This window comes from Vulpes lagopus, chromosome 10, assembly GCF_018345385.1.
Source record: "Vulpes lagopus strain Blue_001 chromosome 10, ASM1834538v1, whole genome shotgun sequence".
In the NCBI taxonomy this organism is placed as follows: Eukaryota; Metazoa; Chordata; class Mammalia; order Carnivora; family Canidae; genus Vulpes; species Vulpes lagopus.
In genome coordinates, this window is record NC_054833.1 from 82,447,970 (window position 1) to 82,466,291 (window position 18,322).

General features: G+C 38.8%; 2 protein-coding genes across 6 annotated transcripts in view; one reads left to right on the plus strand and one right to left on the minus strand.

The window, feature by feature from the left end:
* ECHDC2 (enoyl-CoA hydratase domain containing 2) overlaps positions 1 to 16,192 on the plus strand; it is a 30,961-nt gene extending 14,769 nt beyond the window's left edge. For 2 of the 3 annotated variants that reach the window (XM_041770561.1, XM_041770563.1), the window contains exons 8-10: positions 2,713 to 2,763; positions 4,398 to 4,445; positions 5,320 to 5,937. In XM_041770561.1, the coding sequence (XP_041626495.1) occupies positions 2,713 to 2,763; positions 4,398 to 4,445; positions 5,320 to 5,397 (177 nt within the window). In that variant the 3' untranslated portion in view covers positions 5,398 to 5,937. Of the gene's footprint in view, positions 1 to 2,712; positions 2,764 to 4,397; positions 4,446 to 5,319; positions 5,938 to 15,865 lie in introns of those variants that run through there. The other variant, XM_041770562.1, reaches the window with a different exon arrangement.
* The window catches only part of ZYG11A (zyg-11 family member A, cell cycle regulator), a 69,953-nt gene continuing 60,018 nt past the window's right edge, over positions 8,388 to 18,322 (minus strand). For all 3 annotated transcript variants that reach the window (XM_041770558.1, XM_041770560.1, XM_041770559.1), the window contains 6 exons: positions 17,067 to 17,228; positions 16,947 to 16,991; positions 13,645 to 13,839; positions 11,254 to 11,315; positions 10,754 to 10,851; positions 8,388 to 8,551 (listed from right to left, as the gene is read on the minus strand). In XM_041770558.1, the coding sequence (XP_041626492.1) occupies positions 8,388 to 8,551; positions 10,754 to 10,851; positions 11,254 to 11,315; positions 13,645 to 13,839; positions 16,947 to 16,991; positions 17,067 to 17,228 (726 nt within the window). The remainder of the gene's footprint in view (positions 8,552 to 10,753; positions 10,852 to 11,253; positions 11,316 to 13,644; positions 13,840 to 16,946; positions 16,992 to 17,066; positions 17,229 to 18,322) is intronic.

Sequence of the window (18,322 nt, forward strand, 5' to 3'; positions counted from 1 at the left end):
CGAGAGGAAGGTTCCAAGTTTCCATATGAAAGCAGCTTGAAATGGAGCTAGGTTTTATAATTTTTTTTTTTTACTTTTTAAAAGATTTTATTTATTTATTCATGAGAGACACAGAGAGAGAGAGGCAGAGACACAGGCAGAGGGAGAAGCAGGCTCCATGCAGGGAGCCTGATGTGGGACTTGATCTAGGGTCTTGAGGATCACGCCCTGGGCCGAAGGCAGCGCCAAACCGCTGAGCCACCTGGGCTGCCCTAGGTTTTATAATTTATAATAAATACTGACTTAGCCCATATGGAGCACTTTCTATCCATAAGAAACAATCCTAGGTACTTTACAAGTTTCTCAGTTACTAGTACAATCCAGTTGAGTTGATTATCCCTGTTGTATTTGTGATATGACAGACCCAGAAAGATAAATAACTTGCTCAATAAAGATCATAAAAAGTGATTGCAATACCAGAAAGAAAGATAATACTGGTATTTGGGATTTTATTTTGCATAATACAAAATACAATATAAAAACTGGTATTCTAAAGAGTGCAGAACATATACAAAATTTTTGAAACTCAAACTAAATATCAAATGCATTTCCAACACAAAAATTTACAAACGTTACAAAACAAAGATTTTGTTTATAAAACTGTTAACTATATATTATTTTAATATTAACAGAGGCATTTGAATTAATCACAAAAATAAGTATTTTATTTCAGAAAAAATCTTGTCTCCCTTAAATTTAAATAATCCTTTCTGTTATAACTGAGGTCTTCTTTGAGGGTAAGGACTATAAATTTTAAAAATAGTTGAGTATAGTCTAAAAGAAAGCATTTGTTTTGTGTTTTTCTTTTCTTTCTTTTCTCTTCATCACATACAAATGGAATCTTATGCTGTTACCTAGACCATTTTAATGCTCCAGGTTTCTATTACACCTGAGCAAAAAGTCTCTGAACCAACACAAAACTCTGACTCAAGGTAGTGTGTAGCTGACTGCACTTCCACAGGGGGTGCTATCTAGCAAAGCCCTGTCAACTGTAGGGTTTGTCTTTTTGCATAAACTGAATGCAAGAGGATTCAGATTTCAGATTTTTGAATATACTGAAACAATGGCCAATGGTATTCTATGAATATAATTACTAGTATATCAGTATTTAAAAGTAGCTTTATATACCAATACACCATCTGACCAAAACCTAGTTCTACATTCACTAATCCCAATCTTGGATTTCTAGCTAAATTATGAGGTACTGAGAATGAGACGGTTCCTGGATGGGGCAAGTGTTGGGGATGGTATGGTAACTGGCTGGGATCTAGTGGATAAGCCGCCAAGACTAGGGAGCCATATGATATATATAAGCCACACACTCAGGAAAAAAAAATGTGTTTTCAACACATACACACACATCTATATAGTTTTTACTTTTCTTTGTGAGAAATCAGTTTATTAGGGTAGTTACCTAAATAATAATGCATATTCATGACAAACAAAACAAATAGAACAGAATAAGGGCATAAGGTAAAAATCAAAAGTAGGTAACCTTGTCTACGTAAGGCTATTCCAGTTAAAAGTGAAAAGTCCCACATCCTGATTAACTCAGTCACTAGCAAACCAAGAGAGGTGATCACCAAAACAGTTCTCAAGTCCCCAGTCCCTCTCCCCAGAGACCACGCCTGGTTGTTTTTTATTTTTATTTTTTGAGATCACCAATATTAACAACTTACACAATCTTCCAGAAATTTTCATTGTATATATAAAATATATATTATGCACATATACCCACATATCTAAATAACTCTGAATTCCTTTTAAGATGGTTTGGGGGACAGGGAAAACACTTTTAGAGGGTAATCCAGTTCTAAGAGACATTTTAAAAACATGGAATTAAAATATGCACAGTAAAGAAATTAACAGTATGGAAAAGTATAAAACAAAAAGTGAAGTTCTCCATTCTCCTGACCCTTCTTCTCCCCAAAGGCATGTCATGCCAACATCTTCTACACAAATGACATAATTATATACATATTAATATGCACTTTTTTTTCACTCAGTATTTTGGAAGATTTCCCACTTCAGCACAAACTTAGAGCTCATTCTTTTAAATAACACGGTACAGATACGCCATCATTACTTAACCAATACTCTAATAATGAACATTTATGTTGCTTTTTGCTACTATAAATAGCTAGAGTGCATAACTCAACATCTTCATGTATTTCTAGAGGTATATTACCTCTAGATTACCTCTGTAAGGTAAATTCCTACATGGAATCCCAACATCAGAGTATGTTCATCCATCTAAGAACATTTGCCAGTTCTTGCCAAGTTGCCTTCAGAAGCACTGTACCAATTTACTCTATCAATAATGTATGCAAATACCTATTTTCTGAATCTCAGCAATAGTGGGCATTACTAGCATTTTACTATCTACCTATTAGGATGGATTAAATGACAAGAACCCCATACTGTCAGAATTGAGAGGGACAGGGATCAGTCAGGCTTTCTTCATTATAGAAAAGAATATCAACTGAGTAGTAGGTACTAGCACTAATGAAATGTAATAGTGAGTACAACAGCTGGAACTTGATCCAGACCAGTCTCCCTGTCCATGAGTCTTCCCTTACCATGAAGCTGTGTCCCTCTCTTTATTCCAAACCCCCTTCCTCCACCAACTATCAGCACTAATCCCCCCAACCAAGTCTTTTTTATTTTCCCTAGGCACCCATTGCTGTGCGGCTGGGCAAAGTAGCCATTGACAGAGGAATGGAGGTGAGGAGGTTCTGGGTCAGAACTTGGGTCCACTCAAGTCAGTGAAGTGGGTGGGAGACAGTGCTTTTATGCCAACGCAGGTTAAAAGCACAGCTGGAAAGAATTCAGAACTGGACTCTTCTAACAGACATTGAGTCTGACCTCTCTGTGCCTTAGTTTACCCATCCATGAAATGTAAAGTTAGATCAGGTGACATTCTGAATTACATTTTATCTTCATCTCTCTTCCTTAGAGAGAAGGTAATTGAGGTTCAGAAAGGATAAATGACTTGTCTAGGCTCACAAAGCAAGTGAATAATAAGAATGCAGCTCTGTGTGGTTCCCAGTCCATATTCTTCGTTTGTGCTGGTGGTAAAGTGGCCAAAGGATAGGGCTCAAGGTGGGGCCTTGGTTGCAGCCAATCCATCCTAAGACATCAATTTCCTCATCAACCATCTATTACATACTGAATCTAGACCTGAGCTGATAACTGGTACACAGAGAGAAAGTAAATATGGTTAAGTAAAAATGTAAGTAAAATATGGTTAGTAAAAGGAAAGTAAAATATGGTTACTATCCCCAAGGTGGGAGAGAGGACAGATACAGACACAATCACCAATACAAGATTAAAGATACCAAGTGGGGGGGGGGGGGGATACCAAGCAGGGGTGCCTGGCTAGCTCAGTCACTAGAGCATGCAACTCTTAATTTGGGGTTACGAGTTTAAGTCCCCTGTTAGGTATAGAGATTGTTAAAAGAAAAAAAGGGGGCTATGAAGCAGACACCCTGGAGGAGTGAGAGCTATGCTGTCGATGTGACTAGTGGCTACTACTACTGGGTAGTGCTGGGTTAGATAATGATTTGTAGAGTTGGGCCTTGGGAAGGTTGAGGGTTTCAGAAAAAGAAAAGTATGAGCAAAAGCACAGAGCTGTATAACTAAGCAATTTGACTGAGTGGGAGTGAGGGGTGAGTGAGACTGCACAGCACAGAGATAGAGGCACAGGCTCTGGTGCTAGCCTGCCTGGGTTCAAAGACTTGCTCTGTGTCCCAGTTTTAGGGAAACTAAGGATTACCATGGACTAAGGTCCATGTTGTGACGTTTACTATCTCTGCCTTTCTTAGCTATAACCCTTGCTGTAAAAAGTAAATGAGTTTGAACACACATGGTACTTCTCTTACAATAGTGCTTATAAGTGACAGTAAACACTGGGCAGTAGAGGCTGGAAAGTTACCAGAGGCTCAGCCATAAAATCTGAGGACCTTATTCCTCAGGGCAATGGAAAGCCTGAATGGAAGTTCACTTACCAGGAGTGACAGGAGGTATGGAGAGGCAGCCAGATGGGAAGAAGGGAACACTGGCTATATGATAGCCTCAGCTCTCCAGGCCAAGTGTGATCCTCTCTACTGTTCTCAAAGCTCCCCCCCACCTTTGTCTAGTATTGTTTTATCACCATTAGAATGGTGTTCCCTCTCCAGATAGGAAATTCCTTACGCTAATCATCTCTGTATGGACTTGTATATAGTAAGCCTCAGTAATATCTTGCTGAAGGAATCTATGGAACAGTAGGGAATGATCTAGGCAGTAGGATGGGCTGGCACCCAGTACAGATGGAAGTGGCTAATCAGGCTGATCCAGGTACCACTTCTTTCTCACAGGTGGACATTGCATCAGGGATGGCCATTGAAGGGATATGCTATGCCCAGGTACGTACATGACTGCTGCCAGTCTACACACACTTGCAAGCAAGGCCAGGCCAGAGGTGGGGAGCCTTGTGCAATACATGACCAATTTGGTAGGTTCCTCCCAACCCGAAGAGTTAGACTCTGGACCACTCTCCCTCTCCCAATTAGCTTGGGGTGGTCCTAAGGAAACCATACTGCTTCTCTCTGGGAGGGTTTCCAGCCATCTAATAGTGGTATATCCTGTCCCACTTGGTACACACAGAATCACAGAGCACACAGGTAGGTACTTGACAAAGAACTGCTTCTACTATCTCTGTACCAGTGGCTGCTATAGAGGCCAGGCTGGAGCTGGGATGTCAAGGCCTTGGTTATAGCTGCAGATTCTATGTGTTCAATGGGCGGTGGGGGGATGAGGATAGTGTTGATCTGGGGCTGACTTACGTAGCCCTGGACTCCTAGTTGAGTCAAAAATACTAATCTCCAGGTTAACAAATATTCATAATACTCCTAAACAAGGAGTCCTGAGCCTTGGAAAACCTAGTGTGAACTACACACCAGGACTCAAAGCCAGATTTCTTATTGCAAAACTTAATTGTTTTTCTCAACTAAGCAGCTGCATTATCAGACTGCTGCAGATTATCAGCTCTCTGGAGGCATATAAGCAGTGTGCTAAGAGGCTAATGTGATAGGCAGATGCTAGAGAGGTGGCCTCTTCCTCAGGAGACCAGGAAGCCACTGAGGCCCATACGTTTGCCTAGTCCATCACCAGAGTCCAGAGACAATGGAAAGATTTGGATTCTGACCTTGTCGTGGAGTGAACAAGCTTGAGCAAGTCTTTACTGACCTCTGGCCTTGCAGCTATCCCCCAAATTAATACTCTTTGTTGTTGTTTCAGAATATCCCCACCCAGGACCGGCTAGAGGGCATGGCAGCCTTCAAGGAGAAGCGGCCCCCCAGATTTGTTGGCAAGTGATTCCCATTTAATATAAGTATGGGAGATGCCTGCCTTCCAGTGCAGGATCCAGAAGGAAAATTTGCAGGGTGACTGGTCTCATTGTTTCACCTAAGCTTTAGTTTCCTCATAAGGACAAGGACAGATATAAAACCATTGGCGTGGTGTTTGATACCAAGGTACATTCCATCTACAGCTACCTTCTAATTCCTCATCCTGGCTAGATAATCACTGGGGTCAAGTTGGCTTTGGAGAGTCTCTCTCCCTGCTCGAATGGTAAACTAAGGATTAAAACAGACCACTCTGGGCCTTTGTATTGTTGGCTCTCAGGCTTGATCTTTGCCTCTTAGTTATCTGGTGCTCACCAAAGATGGCAAAATGTTGTAAGAACCCTCCAGTTTCTTCCTCTGTACAATAAATACAGAAAGCCTGGCAGTGGTTGACTAGGCATCTGGAATCACACTGCAGATCCCAACTCTCTGCCAGAGAGTGCCTCTCTGTGTGCCTCAGCTTTCTCATCTACAAAATGAAACTGTTGTATTAAAAGAAAAAAAAAGCCTATGCCTCATGTTCAATAAGTGAGTTATTTTTAATGTACAGTGTTCTTCTGAGAACCAAATGAAATTAACACTGTGGAAATCTTTTGTGAAGTATATAGGATGGCAGGCAATCTTTGATGGCTGTGGCACATAACCTTCAGGAGCACTGAGAAGGGAGCAGTTAAGTCTGAGGGAGAGAACAGAGGGTCAGGAAATGGGCAGGTAACACTGGAGTGAAGCCTGAAGGTTCAGTCAGCATTTATGGCAAGGAGAGGAAGGCTGAGGGGAACAGCAAGACTGAAGGTGAGTAAGAGGATGACACACTTAGAAATAATGGGGACTGATAAACACATATGCACCTATAGCCTTCCTCCTATACCAACGTAGGAAAAGAGAAGGCTGCATCTTAAGCTGTGGCCTTATGGTTATTCTTTAATTCATTTGAGTTTCCCAAGCCTAGGCTTGGCCTAGAGATACTAAGACAAGGGCACTGATATATATACCAGTAACACTGTTGATAAATGCAGGTGTGCCCAAGGCTATGCTCCTTTCCTGGAAAAAAGAGTAATACAGAAGAGCCTAGGTCATAAAATCAGAACCAACCATATTAGCTGGAACTATGCATTAGCTGTAACACTCTAGAAAGTAATCACCCTATTGAACTTCCTTTTTCTCATCTGTTAAATGGGGAGAATACAACTTATCTATCAAGTACTAGCATCCAGGTCAGGAAGTGAAGACACCCTTTGGAATTATGCAGAAGAGTGAATAACAGAAAATACAGTGCAGTTTCAGAACTATAGAAACAGTTGGGCAGCCCAGGTGGCTCAGCGGTTTAGCACCGCCTTCAGCCCAGGGCCTGATCCTGGAGACCCGGGATCGAGTCCCACATTGGGCTCCCTGCGTGGAGCCTGCTTCTCCCTCTGCCTGTGTCTCTGCTTCTGTGTGTGTGTGTGTGTGTGTGTGTGTGTGTGTGTGCATGTGTGTGTCTCTCATGAATAAATAGATAAAATCTTAAAAAACAAAAAAAAAAGAAGGAAACAGTTTACAATTTCCCTTTATGCAGTGGAACACTGATGAGCAAGCATTTGGAATATGATTCAGAGTAAGGATAAGCCTCATTTGATTCCAAAAGATGGTCTATAGTACTCTAGTTAAGAGTCTGGCCAGATAAAAGCACAAATATCTAATATGAAAATATGCTACTAACCAAGAAGGAATTTACTTTTGTTCTTTGGAAAACTTAAGCAGATGAATGGCGAAACACATTTTGTTAGCTGTCAGTAACAAGGAAGGAATTCATACTCTGTCCCACAGAGGAGGACACAAACAGAAGCTTCTGGTAGTTTATACTGCAGTTGAAACTGGTTCTCAAAAGCCTCTACTTTTCTTGCCTCCATGTTAAGTAAGAGCATTCTTTTTTTTTTCTTTTTAAGATTTTATTTATTTATTCATGAGAGACACAGAGAGAAAGAGAGGCAGAGACACAGGCATAGGGGGAAGCAGGCTCCATGCAGGGAGCCCGACATGGTACTTGATCCCAGGACTCCAGGATCACGCCCCGGACCGAAGGCAGCGCTAAACCTCTGAGCCACCCAGGCTGCCCCAAGTAAGAGCATTCTTAAAACCTACAGCAAAGTCTTTTTGCTACCTTCTTCTTCCTCTTGGTCATAATCCTACTAAAATCAAAACCTTACAGGATCAATATTTAGTTCCCAGATAATCTTCATCTAAACACTCTACTCATAGTCCTAAGTCCTACTGTTTTTTTTACCACCATACCTACTTACACAGAATGTGTTCACTCAGTCTAATGTGTCTAATGTGTAAAGGTGGAAGAAGAAGGGCCAAAGGCAGAATATCCAAAATGGTAAAAAAAAAAAAAAAAAAAAAGTCATTTTTCTTCCCTGTATCCCACAAGTGGAAGATACTTGCGTGTTTATTTTAAAAAATTCTTTTTAACCTCTTTCTCCTCCCCTCCAAAGGAGATCCTGCCTTCTAAACAACATATTTATAAGCATGTATTTCCCAGAACTTTTTCACGTACATTTCTAATAGCCTCACGTAAGTACAAATAACAACTCAGGATATTCTTTCAAACATGAAAAGTTAACATACACCTCAAGATCTCCCTGCACGTTTTTCTTTCCTCCTTCCTCTGACAAACTCCCAGAGTTAAGAAACTGTCCAGGGTTAGGAAAAGGAACTGGCAGGGCTGTTGTAACACAAGCTCACAGGTCTTCCCACACAGTCCGAGGCTTGACTTTTCAAAACTGTTCCCAGAATGATTCCAACTTTACTTGGGATTATGGCTATCATTCAAATCCAACCTTTTTGTAGCCTATAGAAAATCAATAATAAAAAGCCAGTGAGGCAGCCAACTCACAAACTCCAGTGACAACTGGCAAGGCAGAGGTCCTGACACTGAGAATCAGAGAGCACGTCTGAAGCCCCAGAGGCTATGAAGGGCATTCAACACAGATGCGGTCTCTGATAATTCATAAAATGCATTCTGAAGTCCTCTAGAATAGAGGCTGCAATCTGCTGTGCTTGAGGGTCTGCCTCACTGTGCTCCTGGATGTCACACAGAAGCTGCAATCCTTCTTCTTCAACTAACATTTTGCAGTATTTGCTGGCTGAAAGAAAATGAAACAAAAAAACCTGACCGACAAGTTGACATTTTAAATATTTCCAAGTCACCACATTCACCTTTTTGAAGTAAGGGTACCAAGGTTTGAGCCCCTTGACACAGGAATTAACAGATAAAATTAGTCAATTTAAAAGAATTACATCAAAAAAAAAAAAAAAAAAGAATTACATCAAAACTCAAATAATGCTTGACTTGTGTAGTATGATAACAAATTATTATTTTTGTATGTTTACTTCAAGACAACTTTATGCTTCAAAATCTCTAAGCCTAGCTAAAAGAATAAGAACTTCTTTTATATTATAAATATAATACACATTTCAAGTTCAGGCAGTATGTTGAGCTAGATAACCTGAAAACACCTGATGCTGGATAAAATGTAACAAAACATTTTAAGTGCATAGTGATGTACAAAGTAAAGCATTTGTCCAGCAGTCTGAGAGCACCTAAGCTCATGTAACTTTACCTAGGACAGAAAGGAGAGCTTTAGAAAATGACTGTCAGTTTCAGTAATCCAAGAATTTAGGTTTTAACTTACAAAGTTAGAAGCACTACATATATAATAAAATATATATCAGTGCATAAAATTGATCCCTCAAAGGACTATACAGAAGGGATAAGACAATGAAACATCTTTAAGATTGGTCTGGGCTCTATCTAGGTTGATATACAGGAGTGGGCTGGAGAAGTCTTTCCCAAGAATTCATAACCACAGTACTGAGTTGGTATAGGAATTTTTTTTTTTTTTTTTTACTTTTCTTTTTTTAGGATTTGAATTTATACTACCCAAATGTTCTGGGAACCCCTGAGCTGAGAAGTTAACATAAAAATTAATTCAATCCAGAGAAAGCTCTAGAGCACCTGACAGAAGCAAATACAAAGCTGAAGGAACATGTCTACAACACAGTCTAAAAAGGATTCTCTTAAGTCCAAAAGCCAATTAGGCACAGAGAAATATAATGATTTAAAAACACTGCAATTACTAAGAATGTAGCACAAAGAAACAAAGACATGGAAATTGCTTTTTTAAAACATTCTTTAAAGATTTTACTTATTAATTTATTTGGCGGGAGGGAGTGTGTGGAAACAAGCAGGCCCATGCCCAGCACAGAGCCCCACGTAGGGCTTGATCCCACGACCCAGAGATCATGACCTGAGCAGGAATCAAAAGTCGGACACTCAGCCAACTGAGCCACCCAGGTGCCACTGAAATTATTATTTTTTAAGTCTACAGGACGTGAAGGATAAAGTAAGAGGAGATACAAGATACTTCTAATAGATATTCCATAAGAAAAGTATAGGGTAAGAATAATATTTTCAAATAGCTGAGAATTTTCATCCATTTTGTAAAGTGTAACTGTGACCTGAAATTCAGAGGCCATATAACAAAAGGCTGACTAAACACAATGAACAAAGTCAAGATGATAAACTGGGAAAAAAAATATATGCCTCAAAGAGTTCCTTCAAATTAAAAAGAGAAAGACGAACGAATAGTAGACAAGAAGTGAATAAAGAATATCAACAATCCAAGGAAAAGAAAAGAACTCTTACATATAAGATGGTTAACCACACTTAAATGTCAAATGAGACTATCACTCTCACCTGAGATTGGCAAAGATCAAAAAGTTCAATTAAACTCTGTTTTCGTGGGGTGCCTGGGTAGCTCAGCCACTTAAGTGTCTACCTTTGGCTGTCTCATTTAAAAAAATGTTTTAATTTAATTAACATATACGTATTATTAGTTTCAGAGGCAGAATTCAGTGATTCATCAATTACATATAATACTCAGTGCTCATTACTTTAAGTGCCATCCTTAATGCCCGTCCCCCCAATTCTGTAGCATTTTTTAAATCAAAACCTTTTCCAATTTCTTTTTTAAAAAACTTAAATTCTGGGGCACCTGGGTAGCTCAGTTGGTTAAGTGTCCAACTCTTGATTTTGGCTCAGGTCGTGATCTCAAGGTCATGACTTTGAGTCCTGAGTTGGGCTCCATGCTCAATGGGGAGTCTGCTTGAGATTCTCTCTCTGTCTCTCCCCGCTCTCGCACTCTCTCTCTAAAATAAATAAATAAAACCTTTAAAAAATAAAAGAGTTACATTCAGTATGCAGGTGAACAAAAATTTCCAAAATTCCATTTGAACTTAGTCTTTATACAGAAAAATAACTGAAAACTACCATTTTGAATACATACGGTTTTTACTGCAGACATGATACATTGCCCATAGTGCCCAGAGCTGAACTGCTGGTTGAGAGAAGTTGCTAAGGAGTGGGAAAAATGCCTTGAAGGATCTAAAAGGCACAAAGAAGTTAATTCAGAACTCAGGCTAGCATCAGAGATATAATAATTATTTTCAACCTTTTCCCCATAGGGTTATTTCCTCACTGAGCCAAACATATTGTTGAGCATATCTCAGAAGCTAACATTTTAAGAAACAACATTTGTGTTAGACATATTTTACATTCAATATCCCATTTCATCCATAATCTTGCATACTATCAGCCTCATTTTACAGATGAGGAAAACTGAATCTCAGAAATCTTCTACAAGTGATTTTCCCAAAATCACAGAAATTGGATTTGAAACACAAGGCCATCTGACTGTATTTTATCACTGTACCATGGCCTCTACATAGTATAATGAGGACAAGCTTTAAGAGAAGTATTACACCATGTATTATATCACAAGATTACCTGTAGGTCACCAATGCTGTCATCTTACAACTTGAACTTGGCCAATTCTGGATGGTTGCATACTATACAAAAAAGAGAAACCAAGGTTCTAAGTATTGTATTCCATAATTTGTAAAAGGTCTTAATTGGCGGTTTCATGTCATTTATAATTACATGTTTATGAAAAAACAAATTTTAAAAATATGGAATATCATCCAAATTAAGGTATCCCTACCTGCCAAAATATCAATTAGGTAACCATTATATATATTGAAATACAAAGTCTTGTGGGAAAAGGTGCAATGAAATGGGGCTTCTGTTTAAAGATGCAGGATTGAGCATGTATCCATTCCTTTCCTAAATCCCATGAACAGAATAGTATAAACGGTTTAAAGTAAAAGAAGGCAAACACATAAGAACAAAGCAGAAGGAAAATGTTAACAGATCTAGCACTGGGAGAGATTTAAAAAATGAACCAATTTCAACAGAACCCCCAAGAGACTTTAATAAATGCTGAGAGTCCCCTGTCCTCAACTCTTTTCCTCTACTGGGCTTTCAGTAAGAGGAAACCAAGAATGTCATTTTCAGTCAGGAGAATAGAAGATTCTTCCTCAGGTAAATTCCAACCAGATCAGGACAAAAGATCTAATGACAATGACAATGAATAATCCAGTCACTCTAGGTGAAGCCTATGGTTGACAAGTTCTACCCATCTGCACACAGCTTCCAAATAGCCTCACTCTTAGATATGACTGGACAGCTGAGGATCACCACATACTTTAAGAGACTCTGTAACATAAAGGAACAAAATAGTGAAGATAAAGCAATCATAGGAAACAGAGACCTTGAAGGAAGAGAAAAACTTAAAAAAAAAAAAAACAATAATCAATACCTTTAAAGAGATAACAGATACAGCAACCACAGAAAAAGAGTGGATATAAAAAAGAAGCACTCAGAGAACAAAGAAGGAGTTCTTGGAAATTAAAAATAGAAATATATAAATGAAAATAGAACTATATAAAATAAATTATAAATATATAAAAATAAATTTATAAATATATAAATAAGTATATTAAGTATACATAATAAACATACTTAAATATATTATATATAAATACAAAATATATTAAGTTATATTAAATTACATAAATTATGTAACAGAATTATATTAAAATATATAATTTATAATAAAATACATAAAAGAAAAATGTAGGTGCAAAATCCAATAGGAGTGGAAATTTTAAAAGATTTTTTCAAGAAGGACAAATAAGGAAATAATTGGCTTAGGAAAAAAATGAATCCATGAAGGCTGACATCCCAGGGGGGAAAAAAAAGGAGGAGAGGGAAGGTAGGGACGAGGGAAGAAGAGAGAGGGAGAAAGAAACTTCCCAGAACTAAAGAAAACAAGCTCCAGAGCAATAAGTAGCCAACATAATATAAGAAAATAAACCTACATCAAGGTACACTGCTGAGATTTCCAAACACGGAGGACAAAGATCTTAAAGGTTCCAAAGGAAAATGGCATCTAGCTTCTCAACAGTGATACCAAGAAATAAATGACAAAGCAGCAATGACTTAAAAATTCTGAAGGGAAAATATTCCAAAACAAAAATTCTATACCTAGCTATGTGACCAACCAAATGTAAAAGTAAAATAATGGCCTTTTCAAACAGAAGATCTGAAGTTTTCTATTTCACACAGTTCTTAGGAAACTACTAGATACGATCCAACAGAATAAGGAAAAAAAAAAAAAAAAAAACAGGAAGGCATGCAATCCAGAAACTGGGACTTCAACACCAAAGAGGCAAAGAGAATCCCCAGGATGATAGTAAAGGAATATCCTGGGATGACAGCAACATAGCAGATACGCAAATAAGCAGACCAGATAGGAGAAAGAAGGTTCTAGGAAAGAAGTCTCTGAGAAACTGAAATGGATAGAATATGTTTGAAATACTGAAAGGAGATTTATACTTTGAGTATAGTAAAGGGTGTGCACAGGGACAATGAGAAAAAGAATTTTCATTTTTCCAGAGTGGGAAAATGAATGAACAGATAATGCCTAATACTCCAAAGTCAAGAAGTGACAACCATTGTTATTTAGAGATATGGAGGTAAATACCAAAAGAAATAACTTGAAAAAGAGCTGAAAATGGGAAAGAGAACTGGTACAGCCATATACAACTGTTTGCATGTGTAACTTTTATAAAAGAAAAATATCAGAAGGAACGTAAGATGTTGACAAGGTTAGTGTTGGATGGTAGGGTATGAGTGATTTAGAATATATTTTTATACTTTTCTATTTCTCATTTTCTACAATGCACATATATTTCTAAAATTCTTATGATCTAGAAAAATAGGTTTCCTACAAGAAGAGATTACTCCAGAGTTTGTAAAGAGGAATGATCCTTGTACCAGATCCTGGAGAAGAGCACTCCTCTGAAGGTCATGGGACATCCAGGGCTGTTTGTCAGATGTCAGGTGGGCTATGATGCCTGCAGCAAAATAGCTGACTTCCATTTCTTTGCTGTGGAGCAAGTTGCTAATATGTTTCACCACATCTTCCGTCACCAGCTTGGAAGAGAGTTCTCTAACTTCAGCTATGTTGTTCTACACGTCAGATGGAGCAGGAAATATCAGGGATAGGGAAGGAAGAGAGAATCAGACACTGGCTCCTCTGCCTCTTCTACTGCTTAGCTCAGATAGAGTCAGAACACTTAGTCCCATCCTCCTCCCTCTCAATTTAGCCTATTACCCCCACAATCCCACCCCCTGATGATGAGGATCATCATAAATCACTGAGTAAGCACTTACTAAGTGCCAGGCACTGTACTAGATAGACAAAAAAGTCTTTTTATCTGCCTATCTCATTTAATCTTTTTAAAAAAGATTTATTTGAGAGAGAGAACATATGAGTGTGCACAGTGGGGAGAGGCAGAGGGAGACTCTTAAGCAGACTTCATGCTGAGCTCGATCCCATGACCCTGAGATCACTACCTGAGCCGAAACAGACACTCATCTGACCTGAGCATCAGATGCTCAACTGACTGTGCCATCTGGGCACCCCTCATTTAATTTTTAACATAGTTGTACAAATAAGTAAGTCACTCAGCAAGACTTAACTTGTCAGTCAGTGAACTTGTCAGGTTCACATTGCTAATAACTGGCTGAACTAGAATAAAATCCAGGTCTGACTCAAATACTTAAAAGTTCCTCGAGCCTACTATAGGTTACATTAACTTGAAATTTAATAGTAACAGTGAAAGGCAAGTGGTATTTTATTTTACATATATATATATTAGTTTTCTATGCTGTTTAACAAACTACCACAAACTCGGTGGCTTAAAACAACATTTTTTCCCTCACAGTTTCTGTGGTTTAGGAGTTCATTCATGGCTTAGTTGGCTCCTCTACTCTGAGGTCTCACAAGGTGCTGACTGGGTTGCATTCTCATCTGGGGGCTCCACTGGAGGGAAACCTACTTCCAAGCACACTCAAACTGTTGGCAAATTCATTTCCTTGCAGCTCCAAGACTGAGGGTTTCAGTTTCTTGCTGGAGGCCACCCTTAGCTCCTAGACGCTGCCCATAGTTCCTTTCAATGTGAGCTTCTCCCTACTCCAACCACTTATTTCATGGCAGCTTACTTTTTCAAAGATAGTAAAGAAGAATCTCTCTCTAGCATGTCTACTGCAAGAGAGATTAATACAATAGTCCCCTCTTACCTGTGGGGGACACGTTCTAAAACCCCAGTGGATATGCCTGAACCTGCAAATAGTACCAAACTCTCTATATATACTATGTTTTTTTCTACACATATATACCTATGGTAAAGTTTAATTTATAAATTAGTCACAGTAAGAAATTAACAACAATAACTAATAAAAGAACAAAGATAATATGTTGTAATAAGTTATATGAATGTAGTCTCTCTCAGAATAACTTATTCTACTGTACTCACCCTTCTTCTGCTTGTGATGAGATGATAAAATGCCTATATGACAAGATAAAGAGGTGGATGACGTAGGCATGTGACATAGCATTAGGCTACTACTGACCTTCTGACCAATCCTTAAGAGGATCATCTGCTTCCAGATTGCAGGTAACTAAAACCTGCTGAGCAGAACCTGACACTAGGCTCAATCTCATGCCCCTGAGATCATGACCGAAGAGCAGGATACTTAACCAACTATGTCACCCAGGTGTCCCAAAGAATTTCTAAAAAACTGATTGCCTTGATAAAAAGGAAGTAAAGTTGTTTTTATCAAAGGGTCTAGAGCCAGGATGCCCGAGTCTGCCTCCTTTACCTAGGTAACACAGGGTAAACGGCCCTTCTGTGCCTCAGATTCTTGTCTATAAAATATAACTAAGAATGTATGGTAGGGTATAGAACATAACACAATTTTTCCTAATGCTGTTTGACTTAGTCATGGGATTTCCCTGCTCCTCCCATCAAGGGATGGCCACTTCCTTTACTCTGGGCTTAACCATGGGCATATAATAAGGAATATATATATATATATATATATATATATATATTTGGTCTTTGTCCCCTGCTCTTGAAAGACAACTCTTAAGTCCCTTGGAATTTACCAAGTGATAGGAGTACCTTTATTCTAATGAGGTAACTCTTGACAGGCAACTAAGCAGCTTCAGGATGAGGAAGCCTGGGACTTTCAGCCCCACCTCATAACCTCTGGGACATGGGAGAGGAGCTGAAGACTGAATTAATAATCAACTGTGCCTATGATGAAACCCTACATGATGGGTTTGGAGAACTGAGTTGGTGAACGTATCAAGGCGCTGGGAGGGTGGTGTATCCAGGGAAAATATGGAAGCTTTGCATGTACCCATCCTTCCTTGCCTTATACATTTCTTCCATTTCATTGTTTCTGAGTTGTATTCTTTATTATCCCTTATAGTAAACTGATAATAGCAAGTAAAGTACCTTCCTGAGTTCTGTGAGCCATTCTAACAAATTATCAACCTGAGGAGGGGGTTGTGGAAACCCTTACTTGATAGCCAGTCAGAAGTACAGTTGGTGCAAAACTTATAACTGGCAACTGAAGTGGGGGCAGTCTCATGGGACTGAGCCATTTAACTTGTGGGATCAGAGGATAACTCCAGGTAGTCAGTGTAAGAACTGAACTGAACTGCAGGATACCCAGTTGCTACAAAGAGTTGGAGAAGTGATTACTGGGAAACACCCCAGACACCTGAATGAGCTCTGCCCAACAAGACATTAGAAAACGTGACATAAGAAGAGGCATCAGAAGCACTTGTACAGCGGGACTTGTTTTCTATTGCTACTCTGAAAATGCCAAATACAGAAGCCCACAGAGATACGAGACCCAGCCAACAACATGCACCCACTGTCACAGCAAGAGTCAGGCCATCTCAAAGCATCTAGCTCTAGTTGAGCCACCAAGTAACAGCAGCAACATGAGTAACTCCACATGAGACCAGAATAACTGTACAGCTAGGTTCAAACTGTTGACCCACAGATTCAAAGGTAGATAAAATGGCTACTGATTTATCTATTGTTTGTTCACAGCAACAGATGACTAATATGGTATTATTTTATAGGGAATCATGTGAAGATTAAATGAGTTAATATACAGAAATTGCCTACAAAAGTGCCTAGCATATAGTAGGTGCTACATTAAGTGTTATTTAGTTATTTTAGTAATTAGAATTAACTGAAAACAATTCACCTTACCCAAAGACCAAGTACTTTGCTTTGAATTGCTGACTCTGAAAAAGTCTGTCAAAAGAATATACAGGTTACTTTATCATGAAGAAAAGAACCTTACATACAAACTCAATCCTGTCTTCCCACCTCCAAGACTTGGATAAAGATTGCCAATCCTTGATTTTCCATAAAGTGATTGCAGGCAGCTGGAGACTCATCTGTAAGATTCCAAAGTGCTTTCAAAGTAAACAAGAGGGTGACATCATCTAAATTCTCAGTAGTCTTTTGTTTTACTATTGCTAGAAGTTCCTAAAAACCAAAGAGACAAAAAGTTAGATGCCCCAGTGACTGATTCGATTACAAGAAAAGCCAATAGTTTTTCTACCGCTTAATAGCTTTATGATCCATTTTCTCTATATATAATGAGTTACACCTAACTCCTAAGGTTTTTATGAGGATTAAAGGGGGGGGGGGAGTTAAAGTTTAATGAGCACTTAATCTAGTTCTTGGTCCTTATTAAGACTCATAATCAAGTACATATTAGCTACTCCATTATTTATTGAGACTGCTTAGTAAACATCTCCTGGAAATCAAGCACTTATTCAGGTGAGGCAGATTAAAAAAAAAAAAAAAGTCTGTTTTTCCCAACTAAATAAAAGATTTTAGGTTTTGGTAAACGTTCTGAAGGAAACACATTAAAAACACATTTTATTTTAGAAAAGGTAGAAAAAGGAAGCCTCCATGCAAAGGTAATACGTAAATTGAGACAAATAAGACGAGAAGAGCAAGAGGGTAAATAAGCAAGAACTGGAGAGGGCGGGGGGTGGGGGGACGGATGGACATGCCAGGCAGAGCAAAAGTATGCTGTTCTAGGTCACTGAGCAAGATCAGGATGGCTAGAGAGTAATACTAGTACTACAACCATATATCCTAATAGCTTAAAAAAATCATGGGTTCACTTTTAATTGAGATTCCAAAACACCATTTTAGATCAGAGTATTTTTGGACACAATTAAGCTAGTATTCATACTTTCTTTCAAGCACATTAAACTGTCATAAGAGAGGGCAAAGATAGCAGTTTTCACTCAGCCACCTAATGAAAAGGAACATAATATATAATAGCTCTAAACAAATCAGAGTATGTCTATTTTCAAGAGGAATGAGATCGCTTCAAAAATTTTACCCAATAAGGAAAGAAAGTACCAAAAGAGTTTGTCATAAAAATAAAGCTATGAGGACCAACAGGGAAGTGTAAGAGTGGCACACACAATTGGTAGCAATCATCTAGACAACCAAGGGAGTGAGTGGCACCAAGGCAAGGGACGGAGCAAGGGAAGTGAGGTTGACCTTGAAACTAACGACCATGGCCAGGCCCATGGTTAGATGCTTTATAGATTTCACCT